Source organism: Rutilus rutilus, assembly GCF_951802725.1.
Source record: "Rutilus rutilus genome assembly, chromosome: 10".
Taxonomy (NCBI): domain Eukaryota; kingdom Metazoa; phylum Chordata; class Actinopteri; order Cypriniformes; family Leuciscidae; genus Rutilus; species Rutilus rutilus.
Window position 1 is genome coordinate 33756365 of NC_140215.1, and position 14677 is coordinate 33771041.

At 35.8% G+C, this 14677-nt stretch overlaps 1 protein-coding gene across 4 annotated transcripts in view; it reads left to right on the forward strand.

Annotated features, from left to right (window-relative positions):
* Positions 1-14677, forward strand: part of rapgef4a (Rap guanine nucleotide exchange factor 4a) — an 86018-nt gene that overhangs the window by 19687 nt on the left and 51654 nt on the right. The window contains exon 4 of one of the 4 annotated variants that reach the window (XM_084421780.1): positions 701-847. In XM_084421780.1, the coding sequence (XP_084277906.1) occupies positions 701-847 (147 nt within the window). Of the gene's footprint in view, positions 1-700; positions 848-3312; positions 3417-12910; positions 13099-14677 lie in introns of those variants that run through there. The other 3 variants (XM_084421781.1, XM_084421782.1, XM_084421783.1) reach the window with 3 other exon arrangements.

The following is a 14677-nucleotide window of genomic DNA, read 5'->3' on the forward strand; positions in this document are numbered from 1 at the left end:
CCTGGGCTCTCCCAAGGTTTTTTTTTCTCCATTAGGTCACCTGATAGAGTTTTAGGTCACCATTGGTCACTTGATGGAGTTTTTCGGTTCCTTGCCACTGTTGCCTTTGGCTTGTTAAGTTGGGGATATTTTGGGGATATTTAATTTTAGCAATCAATAAATTCCACTAGAAACAAACCTTGTTGTATTATTTTAATTTAATACTGTGAAGCTGCTTTGATACAATCTGTATTGTGAAAAGCGCTATACAAATATACTTGACTTGACTTGACTTGACAATACATTTCTTTGTTCAAAAGCAAAAAGAATTTTATGGATTCACAAAGGTGTTTCAGTTGTTAGGTAGAATCTGAATCGGATCCAGAATCGTTAAACTCTCCCACAGTGACCAGTATTATGAACGTACATTATTCAGCTGCTCACAGTGGAAGTGCTCTATTGAGTGCAGCTGCTTATTATAGACTGCAGGAGAAAACTAGAGCAACTCCTAACTGAGCTGCGTCTTTCAGACCTGAGGGACAAATGAGCTGACCTCTCTCTTTCTGTGTGTGTGTTGAGTCCTTGAGATAGGCCTGAATCTAAGTGGAGGTACAACACACTCTCAATCAGGAACATCTCAGATGGTCATATGACCCCTCTCCTCTTATCTCTTCCTCTCTGAAAGAGTTCTGCTCTGACCCGTGTTCTCCCTCATGTTAAGGATGCTGTCACCATCTGTACACTGGGCATCGGCACAGCTTTCGGGGAGTCCATTCTGGACAACACGCCACGGCACGCCACCATCGTCACCCGGGAGTTCAGTGAACTACTGCGGATTGAGCAGAGGGAGTTTAGGACCCTGTGGGAGGTATGCCAGTCTACCGACAATATATACCAATGACATAATCATATTAGAGAGTTTGATGTATCTGCGTATCGTATCCACATTCACATATTCCACGGTTTTGTTGAGAAGGAATACCTTCAGAAGAGATATTTTGTGTTTGGCTCTATAATAATTAAAGGTGGATTTACACCGCCAGATTACCACCTGTTTGAAAAATAACTACACTTTAGCATAGTTATAAAAATAATATACTTTAAAAGAATATACTTAAGTGCAAACTCAATGCATGCTAATTGCAATTAAGTGAGATTTTTATTTATTTATATTAAATGCAATTCGTTTACCAATTAAAATACCTAAGAGTGTTTTTGACCCATTTAATATTAGGACATAAGTACATCTTTATATATAATTTTATAATTCTTTTGTCTATTTGTAATTACACATCTGTAATGATGAAGTTGCTATACAATAGTTAATTTAAAATATATTAATTAACTTTAAATGTAATATTGAATAACACACTACAGTTAAAATTATAATAAAGTACTTCACATGCGCTTTAGTATGTTAGTCAACACATCAAAATAAGTGCACTTCTATAAAGCATGACGCATTCTGATTTAAAATTTACTTTAAAGTAACACTTTTAATTTGACAAAAAAAGTGCTTAAGTGTGTAAAGAAACTGATAAAACCGTACTCTCTTTAAATGCACTTACTGTATGTGGCCTTTTATTTAATTAATATCATATTATCTGCAAGTATAGTGTTTTAAAAATGTACTTTTAATATTTGTAGTACACTACAAGTGCACTTTCACGACAGTTAAGCACACTTATTTTTCACAAAGGCAGCCACATAAAAGAACAAGCCACAAGAATATGAAACGATGTTCCCAACACATTTTACTCTTGTAATGCAATTCTTCAGTTGAACAGGATATTGAACGTGAATATTTAGAATGAGCCTTGATTATATGGATGGAATTGTGATGTCAGATGTTTCACTTCAAACTAAGTTGTGCATGTGTGTCCTGAATCCACACTGGCTCACCCGTGTTTGACCTTACAACAGCGGTTACTTAAGCACGCTTTTCAAGGCAGGTCCTCTATCTATGTTTGCCAAAAAAAAAATTCCGGCATTTCATGAACATTGACAAAAATGTGCACTTTGCAGATGCAAACCGGTGTTTTTTGTGTTTTTCTTAAAATAAAAGTTACATTTTGCAGCATGTCACATTATTTATGACAGCTGTTGAAGCTGGTTTCACTCTCGAGTCCATTCAGCATGTTTCTGTTTTTCAAATAATCCACAAATAATATGAAATCAACAGATGAACAAGTATCTTGAATGTAGACCATGTGCATTTAATGTTAATATCCAGCTGTTTACTCTAACAATTCATAGAAATTTACGGAGGAAATGTTTTCTGACTTTGATAAAACTCCTTGCACTGACTGCTAAAGTTCATCTAGTGGTCATGAAGACTGTCCAAACAGACAAGCTTTATACGTACACTGTTTTTATTTAATAGATAAAACATCACATAATCACGCTTCTCAGTGATTGGCTATTTGGGCTGTCACTCATTCATCTGTCCTAAGGTCAATTTTTCCAGACTGGGACAACTTCTGAAAAAAAATAAAAATAAATAGAAATGTATTTTTAGCTGCTTTATCACATTTGGCCAGCAGGGGGCGGTGGAAGTATAAGAAATTTAGTTTTTTCTCTGATCTTAATATTTTGAAGTCATCCTCTAAGTGCAGAGGTTCTCCCAGGGCGCAGAGCACAGTTTAAGGGCCACAAGAGGGTTTAAAATAAGATATCTTAATCTTAATCTTAAAATATCTTAATCCATAATCAATCACAGACCACTAAAAGTGTAAATTCATTGCTTATAAAGAACTCTGAAAAACATTTTGTTCTTGAAACTTCTGGAACATAAATATTTGAATTGTAATATATTTCCACTCCTAGTTGTTTGAGAAAAGGAGCTTTGTTGTTACAGCAGACGTACCAGAAATATCTCAGTCTACATGGCTTTGAATGGTGTCATGGATGATGGGGAGCCTTGGAGTCAAAAATGTTGAGAACATTGCCTCTATGTGACATTAGAAACACATCATTTACTTTATTCCCAGAACTCATACTGAAGGAATTTTCTATCACTCACTTCCCCATAAGCACAACAGAAGAAGAATGGAAAGCTTTTCTATCTTTGGCAGAAAAGACGGCAGTGCTTCTGCTCTTTAGGGCCGCGAGTTTATTTCTGCCGTAGTCTTTCATTCTCTCATTTTGTTCTTTCTGGCCCGTGGGCAATCAGAAATGGTGTGCCTGATGGGAAGCTTTTACTGGAGCAGGTCGGAGAAGGACAGAGCAGCCTGGAGCTTTAGCAGAATGAGAGGAAGACTCGGGGAAACAGGAGAAACAAACACAAATAGAGTGAAGGAAGAGAGACGGAGACACAGAGTTTCCCCTGAGAGGGACTGTCCCATGCTGAGTGTGTGTGTGTGTGTGTGTGTGAGAGAGAAGCACACTTGGGAACTGAGAGGACCAGCAGAAGATCTGCTCTATCTGATAACTCCAAGGTGATTTCTTATCTCATCATTTTTGTGTCTGGCTGACTGTATTTATGGTCAGAGTTATTTGTAGCACTTTTCACGATATGCATCATTTCAAAGCAGATTTACAGAAAGTCGTACTGTTATGTCTATGATTTCTCAGTGCTTTACCCTAGAGCAAGGTTTAGGGCTGGGTGATATGATGATATAAAACGATGATACGAGTGATTCTCCGGGTTCGGGTCTAGGTTTATTGTATTTATAGTGTTCTCCAGCACATGTATCGGTGACATACATCTGAGCGTTTAATTAAGAGATTTAAGTGTCAGTTTTGTGCTAAGCAAGAGTAAGTGTTTCTCAAAAAAGTGTTAATGAAAATAAGGCCTGATGAAAAAAAAATCTGAAAAGTGATGCTAGACCTAAATAAGAGATTTAGATTTTAGATTTAAGGTTTGTTGTAAGCTAAAGTCAATTTTGCATAAAGCATCACGGAAGATACGATTGTAAGTGAAAACTAGCCGGTTATTAAAGAGTCAGGTCTTTAACATTTTACAAAGTCATTTAATGTTAAGAAATATGGCTAGCATTACTGTAACGCAATGGTGTTGTAAAATTACTCACATTGTGGTAAAGATTGAAAGATTCAGGTCTACACCAACCTATACATCACTTAAAAAAGGGAGCCGATCCTTAATAATATAATTTAGATCCTTAATAATATTTTGTCATGCTTTGAAGAAGTACACTTATTTTTTATGTGTTTCATGTCTAACATACTAAATCGCATGTGAAGTACTATTAAGTAATTTTAACTGTAGTGAGGTATCCAGTTTTACATTTAAAGTTTATATATTTTAAATGTACTAAATTGCAGCAACATCATTAAAATGTGTAATTACAGTTATATTTAAACCATGACAGAAATCACATTAAAATATATTTTACTTTACCATAAATGCATCATTTTCATTTAATTTCTGTTTAAGTGTACTTCTTTTTCAGTAGGGTAATGCTGAATACTGAATAGGTGTTGATATGCAAATGTGGGTGGTCATATGTTAATGAGCTCAGGGCTGTGATAGTGTGTGTTGTTTTTGCAGGTTGGTTTCATTAAATCTTCCGAGTGGGAGGGTGTTTTTTATTGTGAATGATAGAATAGATGTCTAGATAAAAAAAAATGTAACTCTTTTATTACAAAACAGCAAGAAAAATACTTTTGTCCATGATTTTAAAGTTGTATAGAGTCAAAACTAAATAGCGAATGACTGCTCAAATGATTTATGTCTCCTTTCCTTTGTACAATTATAGATTTTAATCACATGTCTGCTGGGAAAGAGAGGTGTGTTTTTTTTGTATGGGTTTGTGTGTGTGTGTGTGTGTGTGTGTGGTGTGTGGTGTGTAGTGTAATGCTGGGTCACTGGGTGGGATGCAGAGAAAGCTGACTAACAGGAAATCAGAGAGACACTGAGTGTGTGTGTTTGTGTGTGTATATATTTTGGGATGGGCTGGATGGCCATGTTCCCATCCCACCCACACCAGGTTACACACAAACACGTATAAACACACATAGGAGATTTAAAACAAAAGTTTCTAGAATGTTTCTTTGAGCTTTTGAAATGTTTTAAATCTTGAGCTGTACATGCCATCAACACATTACATTATCATTCATTTTATCATCATTAAACTTTATCTGAATCTGAAATTGATAATAAACTTTATCTGAATCTGAAATAGATAATAAACTTTATCTGAATCTGAAATAGATAATAATAAATAATAAAGAAATAATAATTTGATTCCCAAAACACTCAAATCATATCATTTTTATAAAATATTTTGCCTTTGTTAAAAAAGTTAACAAAGTAAAAAAAACTAAATGCAAAAAAAAAGAAGAAAAAAAATAGAGAAAAAGAACATGAGGGTAAGATATTAATCTATAAATCAGTTACATTGTACAAAATTAAAGTCCTTACAAATTGAAGAGGTTCTACTTGCTTTTTTATTTAGTGTTAAGATGCATTTTAACTGTTTCAAAAACACAGGAAAAAATGCTTTGTTGTTGGTAAACTTACATTTATGGATAAAAAAATGTAAAAGAAAATTAATTAAATTCATAATAAAACAAACATTATTTTTTACATGATTGCAAGACACATGAGAACAGGAAGCATAACGAAGAGCTTTATTTTGGATTACAAAATAAAAGACATGAACACAAACAAAACCCCAAACCAACCGTGGCATTGCAATATATTTACTGTTTTAAACCATACAATCATATTCAGAGATTCAGAAAACAATACTACTGGCATATTTTACGGAAAAATTTGATATATATATAAATTATATGTCAAATAATTCATTCTGATAACCAATATGATGGCTGATATAACAGTTTTGATCAATACCAAATGCATCCCTAATTTGTATATATTTCTCTATATAATTATAATTGTATAACGGCGTTATAAATAGTACCCGGTGTTCCTGTTTTGGCTGCTCATTGGCATTTAGAGGAAACTATATTCATAGATAAAAGAACGCTTTGGCAGAAACCAGCAGCACCTGTAAGTAACTCATTTCTATTTCAAAGCCTGAAGCTCTGCGCTGGGTAATTGTGATGTTTGCTTGAATGACAGTTGTCTCTTTTGAAGCAGCATGTCTCTGTGCCTTTATAGAGGGACAGCTGGCCTTTAATCTGAGGCAAACACAGATCCTATCACAGCGCAGACTCCGCCTGTCTCTGAATTAAACCCGAATCCAGACACAGCGTGTCCGTAGGAACCGCACAAATTGAATGTGGCTTTGCTGCTCCGATATTTCTATCCAAGGTTCGAGAGTAAATTCACCCCAGAATATTCCTATTGGGTTTTAAGATCAAGAAGTTTGTGTAGCATCAGCATTTTGTTGTCAGTTGACGTTGTTGAAAGTTTATGGAAGGACTGTTACTGTGACCCGGGACTCATGAAGACCAGCATATACAGTATATACTTTATTTCGATGGTCCACTTTAGACATTCTACTAACTATAAGCAACCTTACAATTACATGTCAACTAACTCTCATTAGAGTATTAGTAGACTGTTAGGTTAGGTTAGGGTTAGTAGAATAAGTTGACATGTAGTAGCAAGGGTACTTTGTACCTTAGTTAGTATAATAAATAAAGTAGTGATGTAGTACTCGAGTCCGGTCTCGAGACCGATTTCTGCTTTCTCGGACTCGTCTCGGACTCGACCCTTCAAAGACTCGGTCTCGACTCGGACTCGGCATAGGCGGTCTCGTCCCCATCACTAGTCCACTAGAATACTGTACATACCACTAGAAAAATTTAATTTGCTCTGCATGTCCTAACTATGATTAAAAAAGTCAGGGTGGGCTTAACATGTTGATGACAGAGCAGCACTGTTGAAGCAATTTAGAAAAATAGCCAGAAGATGTAGGGATGTAGGGATTTTTTTAATGATAGTAAAAGCGTAGTCCATATTAAGACGTTAAGACTGCTCCTCTAAACAATTCCCAATCTAGCTTAGTCTGTAGGCCTAACTGTTGATTATTAACTGGGGTGATATTAAATCATGAATATGAAAACTGACATGTTTTTATGGTCTTGGTCTCGACTCCTAAAGACTCGCTCTTGACTCGGACTCGACTGAATTTGAAAACCAACGGACTCGGTCTCGACTCGGACTCGACCCTTCAAAGACTCGGTCTTGACTCGGACTCGGCATAGGCGGTCTCGTCCCCATCACTAAAATAAAGTGCTACCTGAGCACTTTACAGCACTGGTTGTGTGTGTCTATCTTAAGACTAATGGACCAGAACAATGCTCTCTGTCAGTAGTTCTCCTGTGGTGACCCAACACAGCACCATTAGTAAACTGGTTTCCAATACAGATTTGCGATATTTTCTAAATGTTGATAAAAAAAACTATTGCGAAATGACGGTGTGGCGAGCAGGACGAGGTCGAGGGCCGTGGGAGAACGGCACGAGGCCGGTGTCACTCATTTGCAATCACGCCACCGGCCTCGTGCCGTTCTCCCACGGCCCTCGACCTCGTCCTGCTCGCCACAGACGGCGTTTCCATTAACCGATGTTATGCTACTAAAACACATTATTTTTCTGCTTCAAGGTCTTGATAAATTATGGCATTTCTTTGTTGTTTAGAATCCAGTATTCCTGTAATACTTTTGTCTTTTATGAGTTTAATGAAGAACTTATTGTCCAAACAAATCGCGCCTTTTTTAAAGAATGATCGACTGTTACTGTACGTACACCAGGTGACCTGTAAATGCGTAAAAAAAAAAAAATTCCATTGCTGTTTTGCAAAATATTCCTTTTTTCAAATTGCCTGAGAAACCACCTCATGCGAGCATAAAATCTTTTTTGCGATAGTAAATGGGAGTTTTTGACATGTTTCCATTGGGCGTATTTTCGATTTGCAGTTACTATTAGCGCAATTTGCTGGGTAATGGAAACTCAGCTATTGTTTATTGTACAAAAGTAAACGAAAATGAAATACAATAAGAAATACCATTAATATGGAATTACTATAAGATTAAATCCATTAACATTAGTTGCGTTGGGTATCATTAACTAACAGTGAACAATAATTTTATAGCCTGTGTTTATCTATGTTAAATGGATAGTTCACCCAAAAATGAAATTATGTCATCATTTACATATGATAAATGAATATGTCACTTCTTCTGCTGAACACAAAACAATATATTTTGAAGAATGTTGATAACCAAACAGTTGATAGACCCCATTGACGTCCATAGTATGAAAAAAACACTATGGCAGTCACTGGTGTCAGGGTTGTCTGTGTTTGCTTGAGTTTGAGTTTGAGTTTAGTTTTCACTGTTTCTAGATCTGTGTTCGTTAGTTACTATGGTTACTCATAGGTTAATTAGTGTTTGCACCGGATGTTCATTTAGTTCATTAGTTTGTTTCAGCACTCTTAGAATGGCTGGGTTAAAAACAACCAATTTGGCAACCCGGCGTTGGGTAAATATTGGACAGAACACATGCTGGGTTAAAGTAACCCAACGCACTGGGTTACACATTTTAACCCAGCAGGTTGGGTTGAACAATTTAACCCAAATACTGCTTTTTTGACTAAATGCTTGGCTAATTTTACCTAATTAATAGTTATTAAAGGGATAGTTCACCCAAAAATGAAAATTCTGTCATCATTTACTCACCCTCAAGTTGTTCCAAACCTGTATGAGTTTCTTTGTTCTGCTGAACACAAAGGAAGATATTTGGAAGAATGTTTGTAATCAACAGATCTCGGTCCCCAACTCCCCATTGACTTCCATAGTAGGAAAAAATATATACTATGGTAGTCAATGGGGACCGAGATCTGTTTGATTACAAACATTCTTCCAAATATCTTCCTTTGTGTTCAGCAGAACAAAGAAACTCATACAGGTTTGGAACAACCTGAGGGTGAGTAAACGATGATAGAATTTTCATTTTTGGGTGAACTATCCCTTTAATTAGTTAGTTATTTTAATTTCCTTGCAGCAAATGCTATTTATATATTTCAGTAAGTTTTCTCTCAGGACAGAAGACAAAATGGCAGTTACAAATCCAGTTTAATCAAGTTTGGTAAACCAGCAGTGGGTTACTTACTATAACCCAGCAGGCTGGGTAGTTTATGAGGGGGTCCATCATTTCTACTGTCAGTGAAATTTAACCCAGTAGTGGGTTACACACACAACTACCCAACAGTTTGAATATAACTCAATGAAATGACCCAACATGCAGAAACCCAGCAGTCTAGATAAAAAAATAATCCAGAACATTTTAGAGTGGGTGTATTTAAACTCTGTGTTCATTTGTCCGTTGTCATCACGTTTAGCTTAGTTGATTCTGTTCCTGTAGTGTTTTTGAGTTCTTGGGCCCTATTTTAACTATGTAAGCGCATGGTCTAAAGCGCATGGCGCAAGTGCACTTATAGGGCATGTCGGAATCCACTTTTGCTAGTTTAACGATTGGGGAAAATGGTCGGCGCTCCCGGCGCATGGTCTAAAAGGGTTGTCCCTATTCTCTTAATGAGCAATGGATGTGTTTTGGGCGTAAATGTACAATAAACCAATCAGAGTCTCATCTCCCATTCCCTTTAATAGCCAGTTGCGCTCGCGCCATGGCGGATCATTTTCAGACCAGCAGCCCATGGGCGCACAAATGGGCGCAAATGCATTCGCTATTTAAACAACGTGGTGCAGGACGTGAAAATGATAACTGCGTTGGGCTGAAACTAGCAAAAAACAGTTGCGTCGCCCCTGGCGCTGCATTGCACCAGGTTTATGATAGGGCCCATTGTGTAAATAAAGTCCAGCTGCTGCATTTAGATCCTTTTCATTCATCTTTATTTTCAACAAGCTGTGACAAATGGGGTCGATCAACTGCTTGGTTACTGAAATTCTTCAAAATATCTTCTTTTGTGTTCAGCAGATTAAATAAATTCATACAGGTTTGGAACAACTTGAGGGTGAGTAAATGATGGCAGAATTTTCCCAAAAAAAATTTTTTTTAATAATTTAAAGATTTTTACATATACATTTTTAAAATTTCAATTTGTATACATAAACAAGTTACAGACACATTTATTTCAAATAAATGCTGTTCTTTTGAACTTTCTATTTATCAAAGAATCCTGAATAAATGATCATGGTTTCCTCAAAAATATTAAGCAGCACAACTGTTTTCAACGTTGATAATAATCAGAAATGTTTCTTGAGCAGCAAATCATCATATCAGAATGATTTCTGAAGGATCATGTGACACTGAAGACTGGAGGTATGATGCTGAACATTTAGATTTGATCACAGGAATAAACTTCAGTTTACAATATATTTGCATAAAAAAACAGCTATTTTAAATTGTAATAATATACTTCTCAATATTACTATATTTTTGATAAAAAATGTAGCCTTGGTGAATATAAAAGACTCAAAAGCATTAAAAGATCCCATGAAGCCCAAACTTTTGAACGCTGGTGCACGGTAATGAATGTCCATGATGAATGACCTCTCTGGGTCACTGATGCTACTTTTGTCCAGTGCTTTGATGATCTGTGATGGAGAGCAGGTGTGTCTGATGCCAGCGTCTCATCAGCGCTCATGACCGTCGCCCAGAGCAACGCTAACAGCTGCTCAGATGACTGCCATAATAGCAGACGTTTCCTTTTACTGCAGAATCTGAAGTTCAGCCTCAGTGTGAAAGAGCATCTCTGTGTCTCTCATTCAGTCTGATCATAAAAGTTCTGCTTAAGACAGCAAGTGTGTTTAATTGCACTGAATATGCACTTGAAGTGCACTGCAAATATACTTTTTTTAATTACTTGCAGATAGTATTAATGAAGTAACTTAAAGAAAGTACGTTTTCATTACCGTTTCTTAACACACTTAAATAACTTAAAAGTGCACTTTGTAATGTCAAATTAAAAGTTTTACTTTAAAGTACATTTTAAATCATTGTTTTAATAATCTTGCCATGCTTTATAGAATTATTTTGATGTGTTAACTAACATACTAAAGCACATGTAAAGTACTTGATTATAATTGTAACTGTAGTGTGTTATTACATATTACATTTAAAGTTAATATGTTTAAGATGTATTGTATGCACTCTAAAAACTGCTGGGTTGTGTTAACCCAATTTTGGGTCAAATATGGTCTCACCCAACGTTGGGTTAAAAATTCAATTTAAAAATGGACAAACCCAGCCGTTGGTTTACATTTTTAATGTAACCAATGCAATTTGTCCATTTTTAAATTGCATTTTTGTCCATTTTTGATTTTGTCCAAAATGCAATTTGTCCATTTTTAAATTGCATTTTTTAACCCAACGTTGGGTGAGAACATATTTGACCCAAAATTTGGTTAACACAACCCAGCAGTTTTTAGAGTGTGTGTAGCCAATTAGCTCATATATATAATATAAATATAAATATTTGGATCAGTCAATAGAATTAACTCGATGTAGCAGAATTGATATTACAATAAATGAATCTGTTCCTCCAGCGAACGTATTAATTGTCTATCAACTCTCCGAAAGGTTATTTTCGTGGCCACAGAAAAATAACTCTTTCTCACTGGGTACAGTAGTGAGTACCTGTGATCGCGTCGTTATGAATGTGCACAAAAGTTTGATTTGACTAAATCATGAACGCATAACTAGTCTAAACACGGTTGCACTTTATTTTACAGTACGTGTACAGTGTACTTCTAAGAAAGTACTGGGTAATATAAGGTAACTACATGGATTAAGGTTGGGTTTAGGTGTAGGTCAGGGTTATTACCCAGTTATAAGTACATAGTTTGTACATACACATGCACACAGATCACGCATACATGGGTAAAATGGAAAGGGAATGAATGAAACAGAAACAGACTGAAGTAATGGAAACGTAAGAGTCAGTGAACCACCTGAACAAAACTATCCGTTTCTTAATTTAAAGTGTCATGAAAACTAGTTTTAGCTCAGTCGTTCACACCTCAAATTTGAAGAAGGCTCGAAAAATGGGCACTTGCAAATCTGTGAAAAAGTGGGAGTGTAGAGGGCGGGAAGAGGTGAGAAAACAAGCAATAAAACACAGACCTGCAACACACTCATTATACACACACATGAGTATTTAAATGTGAGCAGAGAAAAAAAAATTGGAGGCACCTTGATGTATTTGAGAAATACAACCCTATATGAGAACAAACTCACACTAACAACCATCATCAACATAAATATAAATGTATATGAATATAAATACGATAAAATATCAACTAATCAGAGCTGAGCTATTGGAAATGAAGAATGAGGGAGAACATTTAAAAAGAACAATAATGATGTGCATGGATAAATCATTTATAATAAAAACTGAAATATTCTATAAAAAATTTGAGTAGTCAGTCAATTTCATTTTCTGGGAAATATTCACTGGAGTTAAGTGTGCCAACTTGCCCCAGTCTCCCCTCTATAAAGGCTTGTTTGAATAGGGTTTGATCCTCTAGATTTAGATGATGTTCAGGTCGTTTAAAGAGATTTGATTAAAAAAAATATATATCTCATCATACAAGACATCAGTACAGATGGAGTGCTCTCACTTCATGCCTGTGTTCATCTGTGTATGAAAATACTGAATTATTGAGCGAAGCCCTGTTACCTTTAACATGCTTGAAGAAGCAAACACAATTTTAAGCGTGTTCGGCTGTGAAAGTGCTTGTTTTTGAGTGTTTAACTTTCTTTGTGTGCAGAGGTTCATCTTAAACATGAAATTATTACTTTGAATTATTTCTTTTTGAACAAAACTGTGATGTCAGGTTGTGAGTGTGCTTGTTTTTATATGCATATATGTGTGTGTGTGTGTGTGTGTGTGTGTGTGTGTGTGTGTGTGTGTATGCAGTCGGTAGTCATCAGACCATGATGATTGGAGGAGTACTCCAATCGCCTAGCAACCACTCCGCTCTCAAAGGGAGGGGGGGTCAGCTGCCCGTTCAGCCCTACACACACACACACACACACACACACGCACGCTCACTACATCAGCACTCTTCCTGGCTGCTGCACGCCACACACACACACATAAAGCATGCTTGAGCTGTCATAGAGCTCTCTGTATTACACACTAATAGCTGAAGTGACCAGAGAGAGAGAGAGAGTAGCACTGACTGCTTCAGTCTCACTCATGGGTCGGTCACTGCTGTAGGTAAGTGCCAGTGTCTGCTTTTCTGTGTTTGTGTGTGCTTTTTGACCTTAGGATGTAACTTTCTGCACTCTCAGGTTTAGGACCGCATGCATGCGTGTGATATTGAGGTTTGCTTTGAGGAGGTCCTGTGTTTGCTTTCGATGAGTTGAGGAGAATAGGTTATGCTGAGAGTGTCTGGATGTGAATTATGTAATGAATGTGTTTTAAGCGGGGGAAAAGGTGCAGTGAAGCGCAGTTATGAGATGCATTTGTATGTCAAGCATGAAAGAGAGACTATTTAACACTGTTCTCTCATATTGCTGTAAACACTGCAGGAATGAAATCAGTGGAAAATCACACTAGGCACTGGTGATATTAAGTTGATGGACATTTACTTTAACCCTAAAACACCACAGAATGCAGTGCGTAATTCAAAATATATGTAAAACACTTGTGAAAAATCTTTGTGGAAAATTCCTTCATACAAACACATATATTCATATTGGCTCTATTTTTACTGCACTTTCTTAGTGTATAATGTAATGTTTCTAGTTAATTGCTAAATTAAAAAAATATCTATATTTATGAAATATATCAAGTAATATGGCAGACTGACAGTTCTACTCTTCTTTATGCCGTGGATTCATGTACTTTTAGGTTTAAATCATCTAAATGTTTGGTAAAGGACTGTGTGCTGATAGTGGAATAGGCAGTTTCTCCATTACTGAAGAAATCCTACCAATTACAAACCATATTCATGTTCAGATATGACGGCATACACCGCAATACAGTGCGGTATTATAAAACGCAGTAATAAAATGTTTATTTTGCATATAAAAAATCTGCATTAATTAATTTAACGTTTAAGTCTTGTCGTGTACAGAGCTAGCAAATCAGCAGCCTGAACACAAAATCATTTTAATAATTATATTCTAATATATTTTTTTATATTTTTTTAAAAATTAGGTCACACATAAGTGTCTACGATATTAAACACCTAATTACTGCTTATTAATAGTAAGGTAGGTAGTTGTTAAGTTTAGGTATTGGCCAGGATTAAGGGAAATAGAATATGATCATGCAGAATAAGGCATTAATATGTGCTTTATAAGTACTAATAAACAGCCAATGTCCTAGTAATATGCATGTTAATAAGCAACTAGTTAATAGTGAGAATTAGACCCTAAATTAGACTAAAGTGTTACCAAATATGTATTATGTGTGAATAGCATTCAATGTCCACATTTTTACACGTTAAATAACACAGTGAGAGTACTCTACTGTCTCATTCACAATACCATTCAAACAAATCACTGGGAAATCATCTAAATCTATTGCAGCAAAACTCCAGTGAAAATTTATCAGGGTAAGTCTAATTCTGCAAGTCAATTTCTGTATTGACACAAAAGTAAGCATTCATTTATCTTTATATATATATATATATATATATATATATATATATATATATATATAATATATTTCGTTAAGTCACATTTTTTTGACAGCTTTCTGACTTTTGTTGTAAATAAGTTTGGTACACTGTGAATTTTAGCCTATTTTCATTCAGGTTTGGATAATAATTCAAGTTTTGTAATAATGC